At 37.3% G+C, this 10000-nt stretch overlaps 1 protein-coding gene across 1 annotated transcript in view; it reads right to left on the bottom strand.

Annotated features, from left to right (window-relative positions):
* Positions 1-2782, bottom strand: part of LOC128700821 (uncharacterized) — a 7614-nt gene extending 4832 nt beyond the window's left edge. Inside the window, exons 1-2 of the mRNA XM_070096987.1 lie at positions 2694-2782; positions 1-350 (exon numbers count right to left, since the gene is read on the bottom strand). The exon at positions 1-350 is cut by the window's left edge and continues 713 nt beyond it. Coding sequence (XP_069953088.1) covers positions 1-350; positions 2694-2782 — 439 coding nt within the window. The remainder of the gene's footprint in view (positions 351-2693) is intronic.
* Positions 2783-10000: the final 7218 nt, after the last annotated feature.

Below are 10000 nucleotides of genomic sequence, written 5' to 3'. Positions count from 1 at the left end.
GTAGGACGAGAAACTCGGGATTCCATCGCTGATTCAGACTGTCCAGGAGATGTGTGTCAGCCACGAAGACCAGGACAGCTGCAAGATGGCTTCCTCTGAGAAACTGACCGGGAGCCTTGAGGAAGAAATCTCCAGCACCCTCACTGACCAAAACAAAACTTGTGTGTCTCGCGCTAAGACTAGCTAAGATTGCGTCAATGTCTAGAATCTCATGAGCACCCAAGCCAAGAACGAGAAGGATGTGATCCTCAGTCAGTGGTCCATGAAGAAGACTGAGAAGGACATTGTCACCTTGTTGATTATGTTGAACACTGCAGGATACAGCTACGAGACACAGCCACACCCAGCTCCTGTGGGGGACATCACATGAACGTATGTCATATTATTAAGCGAGACAAATTAAGCAAATGATACATTGCGTATAATGGGTTAATCCATTAAAATAACCTACATAAATTGTAAGAAATAAGATATAAACAATAACTTTATCCATTATTGCATTATAATTATCATACCAAATATTAAACCATTGGATTGTTCAGCGCTACATGGCAAGGGATAGGGGGAGGGGGATGGGGAGGGGGAGCGAACTAAAAGGGAAGAGGATGACAACAAGGAAATGAGTGAGCTACTCAACTCCCAATATGAGGGAGAATTTTTTACCAGAAGATCACGAGCCTTTTCCAATTAAAAGATAGAATCAGTTACACAACCCAGGGCAACATCCAACTATTGGACCACTACGACAAGGTCCTAAATGACGTAGACTACAGAGGTGTAAAGAAGAATTTAAAATAAGTGAACACATATTTGTGTGTAAAAATCATAGTGGCATTAAATAGGCAGTTCAGAGTAAGTATGTAAGGGCGCCAGAATCAGCTTATTGGCCACTAATTTAGACTAACGATACAGCCAGCTGCCTTGGGTCAAGACTGGAAAAATAATTGGAAAAGAACAACCTCTTACAGGAAATATGGTCTTGAACTACGCAATATGCAGAGGCTTCTGCAACTTCCTGCCCTGAACTGCAAAGTGATCAACCACCCAACAAAATATGACTTTATTTTGCCATACTAAGGATGCTAATTATTGTTAAATGTAGAAGATGAGAGGAAAAGTCTGAAGCTAAGGCAAATGCTGATCCACAAACATGTGTGTGTAAGTCCCACGGTTTTGAAGAAAAGTCTCCAGGTCTTGTATATATTGAGTAGCTATAAAGAGCTGGTACTGTTATAGTGATACATCTATCAAGCACAGTAACTGACCAGAGGAGACTGATGAGAGGTTGAGATGCCTTCATGGAGACCTGACTCAACCATAGGCTACACCACCACTACTGAGTCAACTCCGCCTCCTATAACATTTTTATAAGGATGTGAGGTGGAGAGGGGGGAGAAAAGGGGTAAGAGAGAGAAGTAGAGTGAGAGGGTATGTGAAAGAGGTAGTCGGATATTGATAGGGGTGGTGACTGAGGACAAGATGTGTGAGGGGCGGGGGAGTGAATCAAGCTAGGTATAGGAAAAACAAGGAAGGAGAGAGTAGAGAGATAAATGTGAAAGTAACATAACAGTGATTGGAAGGGGAGACTGCAGTGAACAAGGTGGATGGTGAAAACTGTTTTGTCCGGTGAAAGCAGCGACATCTATAATATGCATTGTTTGATACGTAAATCATAACATAATTACCAAAGGAACTAACCTATGGAAGATTAATTGGCTCCGTAATTACGAGAGAGGAAGAGGAATCTTGACTATGTATATAATATTTAAAACGGTATTGATTGTTCCAGTACAAGAAACACAACACATGAAGTGTTCCAGTACAAGACACACAACACATAAAGTGTTCCAGTACAAGAAACACAACACACAAGGTGTTTTAGTACAAGAAACACAAAACACAGTGTTGTACTACAAGAAATAGAACACACAAAGTGTTCCAGTACAAGAAAAACAACACATAAAGTGTTCCAGTACAAGAAAAAAAACACATAAAGTGTTCCAGTACAAGAAACACAACACACAAACAAGAAATACAACACAAAGTATTCCAGTACAAGACACAACACACAGGGTAATGTTATTTCTCTCTGTTAGAAGGTGACCCTTAGGGAAGGTACCTTGATGCCGGTGAGGAAGGGGGGATGTCTTGCTTGATCTAAGGAGTCGAACCTGTGCTTCCCTTCCCTGTATTGACTTCAGTGCCTCCCATTATTGCCAGGCACTGTGTGACCCCCTGCGAGTTTAGCACTCTCCATTCCCTCATCAGTGTAATAATAACCAAGAGGCGAGTATTTTAAATATCGTGACTCACAAAATCGTAATAATAAGATTGTAAACAACCCAGGGAACGGGTGAAAGGTTGAACGACTCGCCATGGATTCAAACCCTCACCCGTTCGGTGGTTGACTTTAGATATTATTGCCAATATTCATTATTGCATTCTTGGAGGGGGGGGGGAAGCTAAACCTGTATGAGTCATAGAGCTCCTTGGGAAAATGGAAGGTGATTAGGTTCGATCCAAGGAATGGGGAGGCAGATTCAAGTCCTTAGACCAGAATTATTACAATCATGGGGGAGAACTAAACCTGTAGGGATTATACAGCGTCTGTGGGGGAAGGGAATGAAAGGTATTCAGGCTAAATTCAGGGAACTAGAGCACAGATCCAATTCCCTAGAACAAGAGCCTCTCACCAGCGTCGGGGAACTTCACTTGAGTTCAGTACTGATAAAATCATATTTTCACTAGTGATGTAGAAAGTTTTGAATTTTCCTAAATTCATCATGTGTCAATTTAAATATAATAATTGTGTATAAAAATGTGATATTGATTTGACCCTTCGAGAAATTTCGAGTGAGGCGGGATGTGGAACAGCCGCAGAGGGGGAGAGGAGGACGCCATAGTGAAAATACATGTGAACACTGGTCTGTTAGTGGTGTAATTTAATCAGGTGTCATCGAAGTTCAGCTGCTGTTTATCGGCCTCAATCTATAATTTAGAAATTGCTGACACATTCCCGCTGAACACTTAGGATAAATAGTGTGAAAAACCCTTACAATTCGGCAACGAGGACGGAAAAATAGAGGACATTGATTCTTCCCAGGAACACACCTTAGCTAAGTGACACTTACCCATAAAGTACAGTAGTTTTGCATTGGCCATCGTAAATTCTAACTGTAGTGGTAGCGTTATTGTGTGTTCCACAAATAATAATTATGATCCAACTACAGTAATTAAATGGTAAGTTGTAATTCGAATTTCTGTTCAAATAACACTATTGTATTATATGTATTGTACTAATAGTTATGTTTTGTGTACCCAGCAAGTAAACCAAAATATACAGTCCACATAATTTTAATATACCAGAGTAGCTGGTTTTAATATTGTAATTATTAATTTAATGTCAGGTCAATCTTTTTGTGAGAGTGGTGATGGAGTGGGCATCAATGGAGTGACAGTTCTGCGACCTACTGTGACCAAGACCCACTTGCTGGGACAACCAGTACTGTGTTGCTGGGGCAGGAAGTGTTGTGTTGCTGGGGCAACAGTACTGTGTTGCTGGGGCAACCAGTACTGTGTTGCTGGGGCAACCAGTACTGTGTTGCTGGGGTAGCCAGTGTTGTGTTGCTGGAGCAACCAGTACTGTGTTAACCTCGCCCAAATTACTTGCACGTAATGATTCAGGTAATACCCTGTAAACCTCATGCAGGTAATTTCTCACATAATTCATACGTGACGATCGCAGAAAAAATGAGTCATGAAGATTTTTATATATTGTTTTCCAGTGCCTAAAACTTACACAAAATTAGTATTTAGTGGCAATAATTCCAGCGGTTAAGATGGTTATTTAGTTAATGAGGTTTAGAGCTTATAATGTGTGTACTGCACATGGATAATTGAGGCTGCAGGTTACCTGTACAACACCAGTCAAGAAATTCTTCAGTCCCTAAAGCAAGGATTAAGTTAAACTCTCAGTGTATATACACCGAGAGACATACACCTCTCAGTGTATATATATACTGAGAGACATACACCTCTCAATGTATATACACTGAGAGACATACACCTCTCAGTGTATATATATACTGAGAGATATATACCTCTCAGTGTATATACACTGAGAGACATACACCTCTCAGTGTATATACATTGAGACTACATATCTGAGTATACCTGGAGTATACCTGTGTTTCTAATATTATTTTCTACCAGCAAAGAAAAAAAATTATTATTTTCTTCCATTACTTTTTTTCAGATCAAATTAAAAAGTATATTAGTTTGTAAATATGTGAAAGGTTAGACTCCTAATATCTGCTGCGTCACAGTTGAAGTCATTAACATCTCTATGCATAACTTAGCCAAAACAAGATGAGAATATATCAGTGACATCAGAGTTTATGCCTGGAGTTTACCTGTAGAGAGTTCCGGGGGGTCAACGCCCCCGCGGCCCGGTCTGTGACCAGGCCTCATTGTGGTTTATATTGGTTTATCTAAATATACACTCAGTTTACCTGGAGAGAGTTCCGGGGGTCAACGCCCCCAGTTGTTCATGGTATCTGTATATATATTATGCAAAACTCGCGAACGAGAGACAAAAGATGCAACATAACCACAGGGGAGTTGAATGACAGCTCTAGGCCTTTCGTATTGTAATCAACACATCATCTGGAGTTTGCAATGTTGCAGAAATAGAGCAAGAAATGCAGAAAGATCCGTCATGGGATTGGCTGCTTTGCTTCACCGTTGATGCAATAAGGAAACAAGGAATACAGCCAGCTTATTATATTAATAGAAATTTGAGAGATGATTGAGTCCCCGAAGCTGACGACATTAAATGTTGTAAAAGGAACTTTCGAGACTTAGAAACTTGGCCTCTGGGGCCGGTGTCAACAGTCCCTGCTAGACACCTCACAAGGAAGCACCCCTCAAGGAAGGTTCCTTGATGTTGGTGAGGGGCTCTTGATTATAATAATAATAATAATAATAATCACAAGGAAGCAGACATTACACACATTTCTCATACCAGAAGATGCATTTTACAGTTATTGTACAGAACAACAAAACTCGCCCCTACACAGCCTAAATTCCCACTAAAATGTTTAATCTCTTTCAAAATGTAGCCTACACACTCCAACCCCAACCCATATTGTATTTAATACCAACCCATATTGTATTTAATACCAACCCATATTGTATTTAATACCAACCCATATTGTATTTAATACCAACCCATATTGTATTTAATACCAACCCATATTGTATTTAATACCAACCCATATTGTATTTAATACCAACCCATATTGTATTTAATACCAACCCATATTGTATTTAATACCAACCCATATTGTATTTAATACCAACCCACATTGTAGATAATACCAACCCATATTGTATTTAATACCAACCCATATTGTATTTAATACCAACCCACATTGTAGATAATACCAACCCATATTGTATTTAATACCAACCCATATTGTATTTAATACCAACCCACATTGTAGATAATACCAACCCATATTGTATTTAATACCAACCCATATTGTATTTAATACCAACCCATATTGTATTTAATACCAACCCATATTGTATTTAATACCAACCCATATTGTATTTAATACCAACCCATATTGTATTTAATACCAACTCATATTGTATTTAATACCAACCCATATTGTATTTAATACCAACCCATATTGTATTTAATACCAACCCATATTGTATTTAATACCAACTCATATTGTATTTAATACCAACCCATATTGTATTTAATACCAACCCATATTGTATTTAATACCAACCCATATTGTATTTAATACCAACCCATATTGTATTTAATACCAACCCATATTGTAGATAATACCAACCCATATTGTATTTAATACCAACCCATATTGTATTTAATACCAACCCATATTGTATTCAATACCAACCCATATTGTAGATAATACCAACCCATATTGTATTTAATACCAACCCATATTGTAGATAATACCAACCCATATTGTATTTAATACCAACCCATATTGTATTTAATACCAACCCATATTGTATTTAATACCAACCCATATTGTATTTAATACCAACCCATATTGTATTTAATACCAACCCATATTGTATTTAATACCAACCCATATTGTATTTAATACCAACCCATATTGTATTTAATACCAACCCATATTGTAGATAATACCAACCCATATTGTATTTAATACCAACCCATATTGTATTTAATACCAACCCATATTGTATTCAATACCAACCCATATTGTAGATAATACCAACCCATATTGTATTTAATACCAACCCATATTGTAGATAATACCAACCCATATTGTATTTAATACCAACCCATATTGTATTTAATACCAACCCATATTGTATTCAATACCAACCCATATTGTATTTAATACCAACCCATATTGTATTAATACCAACCCATATTGTATTTAATACCAACCCATATTGTATTTAATACCAACCCATATTGTATTTAATACCAACCCATATTGTATTTAATACCAACCCATATTGTATTTAATACCAACCCATATTGTATTCAATACCAACCCATACTGTATTCAATACCAACCCATATTGTATTGAATACCAACCCATATTGTATTCAATACCAACCCATACTGTATTCAATACCAACCCATATTGTATTCAATACCAACCCATATTGTATTCAATACCAACCCATACTGTATTCAATACCAACCCATATTGTATTCAATACCAACCCATATTGTATTCAATACCAACCCATATTGTATTCAATACCAACCCATATTGTATTCAATACCAACCCATACTGTATTCAATACCAAGCCATATTGTATTCAATACCAACCCATATTGTATTCAATACCAAGCCATATTGTATTCAATACCAACCCATATTGTATTCAATACCAACCCATATTGTATTCAATACCAACCCATATTGTATTCAATACCAACCCATACTGTATTCAATACCAAGCCATATTGTATTCAATTCCAACCCATATTGTATTCAATACCAACCCATATTGTATTCAATACCAACCCATATTGTATTCAATACCAACCCATATTGTATTCAATACCAACCCATACTGTATTCAATACCAAGCCATATTGTATTCAATACCAACCCATATTGTATTCAATACCAAGCCATATTGTATTCAATACCAACCCATATTGTATTCAATACCAACCCATACTGTATTCAATACCAAGCCATATTGTATTCAATACCAACCCATATTGTATTCAATACCAAGCCATATTGTATTCAATACCAACCCATATTGTATTCAATACCAACCCATATTGTATTCAATACCAACCCATATTGTATTCAATACCAACCCATACTGTATTCAATACCAAGCCATATTGTATTCAATTCCAACCCATATTGTATTCAATACCAACCCATATTGTATTCAATACCAACCCATATTGTATTCAATACCAAGCCATATTGTATTCAATACCAACCCATACTGTATTCAATACCAAGCCATATTGTATTCAATACCAACCCATATTGTATTCAATACCAAGCCATATTGTATTCAATACCAACCCATATTGTATTCAATACCAACCCATATTGTATTCAATACCAAGCCATATTGTATTCAATACCAAGCCATATTGTATTCAATACCAAGCCATATTGTATTCAATACCAACCCATATTGTATTCAATACCAACCCATATTGTATTCAATACCAAGCCATATTGTATTCAATACCAACCCATATTGTATTCAATACCAAGCCATATTGTATTCAATACCAACCCATATTGTATTCAATACCAACCCATATTGTATTCAATACCAAGCCATATTGTATTCAATACCAAGCCATATTGTATTCAATACCAAGCCATATTGTATTCAATACCAACCCATATTGTATTCAATACCAACCCATATTGTATTCAATACCAAGCCATATTGTATTCAATACCAAGCCATATTGTATTCAATACCAAGCCATATTGTATTCAATACCAAGCCATATTGTATTCAATACCAAGCCATATTGTATTCAATACCAAGCCATATTGTATTCAATACCAAGCCATATTGTATTCAATACCAAGCCATATTGTATTCAATACCAAGCCATATTGTATTCAATACCAACCCATATTGTATTCAATACCAAGCCATATTGTATTCAATACCAAGCCATATTGTATTCAATACCAAGCCATATTGTATTCAATACCAAGCCATATTGTATTCAATACCAACCCATATTGTATTCAATACCAACCCATATTGTATTCAATACCAAGCCATATTGTATTCAATACCAAGCCATATTGTATTCAATACCAAGCCATATTGTATTCAATACCAACCCATATTGTATTCAATATACCTCGGCTATGTAACATTAACAACAATACACACATATCCACATATATTTATTATGGTAAATTTGACTGGAAATTTGAAGCCAACCAGATGAAGCAGTTTATTAATATTATAAACAAAAGCATAAAGGAATAAATGATAAAAATAAAAGCACTTATGAAACTATGTAAAGCTTCACTTTTGATACATTTAATTATTAATTCTAACATATAGTTTATCAGTTTTGAAGAATAAAATCAACCTTTAAAATGTGCAGAGCTGCAGGCTTATTTTTTGCAGAAAATCGACACCATGCCTAACCCTTCTAGGGTAGGGTAGGTGCCTGAGCCCGAGCCTTTAGCTCATAAGACTGTCATTCCCATTTGCCCCCTTGTGGCGGGGATGGCAGACCAGAGAGGCCTAGCTTGTGGCTAGGCTTGGGACAGTTGGTCCCAAAGATGAGGAGGTACTTGTGCCTCCTCCCATGGGAGACTTAGGTCTCAGACACTCCCTAGAGAGGGAGCCAAGGCCGGGCCACCACTTGGAAAAGGCCCGGGCCGGGAGAATACCGGCTAATCTTTAATAATAATAATATTTTTTGCATCGACACCATGCCCAGCCCTTCTAGGGTAGGGTAGGTGCCTGAGCCCGAGCCTTTAGCTCATAAGACTGTCATTCCCATTTGCTCCCTTGTGGCGGGGATGGCAGACCAGAGAGGCCTAGCTTGTGGCTAGGCCTGGGGACAGTTGGTCCCAAAGATGAGGAGGTACTTGTGCCTCCTCCCATGGGAGACTTAGGTCTCAAACACTCCCTAAAGAGGGAGCCAAGGCCGGGCCACCACTTGGAAAAGGCCCGGGCCGGGATAATACCGGCTAATCTTTAATAATAATAATAATAATAATATTTTTTGCGATTTTTTTTTTTTTTTGGAGTGGGGGTTCAATTTTAAAGTCACACTGTGTGTATTCTTTCGACATGTTGATTAAGAAAATGGAGTGGATATAAATAAATCTAGAAAATTTTAGCATATTATTGGACTATTTTTTCCTAACCTAACCTAACTTAACCTAACCTAACCTAACCTAACCTAACCTAACCTAACTTAACCTAACCTAACTTAACCTAACCTAACCTAACTTAACCTAACCTAACCTAACCTAACCTAACTTAACCTAACCTAACCTAACCTAACCTAACCTAACCTAACTTAACCTTACCTAACCTAACCTAACCTATCCTAACCTAACGTAACCTAACCTAATCCTAACGTAACGTAACTTAACCTAACCTAACGTAACTAACCTAACCTAACCTAACCTAACCTAACCTAACCTAACCTAACCTAACCTAACCTAACCTAACCTAACTTAACCTAACCTAACCTAACCTAACCTAACCTAACCTAACCTAACCTAACCTAACCTAACCTAACCTAACCTAACCTAACTTAACCTAACCTAACCTAACTTAACCTAACCTAACTTAACTTAACCTAACCTAACTTAACCTAACCTAACCTAACCTAACTTAACCTAACCTAACCTAACCTAACCTAACTTAACCTAACCTAACCTAACTTAACCTAACCTAACCTAACCTAACTTAACCTAACCTAACCTAACCTAACCTAA

This window comes from Cherax quadricarinatus, chromosome 56, assembly GCF_038502225.1.
Source record: "Cherax quadricarinatus isolate ZL_2023a chromosome 56, ASM3850222v1, whole genome shotgun sequence".
Taxonomy (NCBI): Eukaryota; Metazoa; Arthropoda; class Malacostraca; order Decapoda; family Parastacidae; genus Cherax; species Cherax quadricarinatus.
Note: the sequence above shows the minus strand (reverse complement) of the source record. Positions and strands in the feature narration are given on the sequence as shown.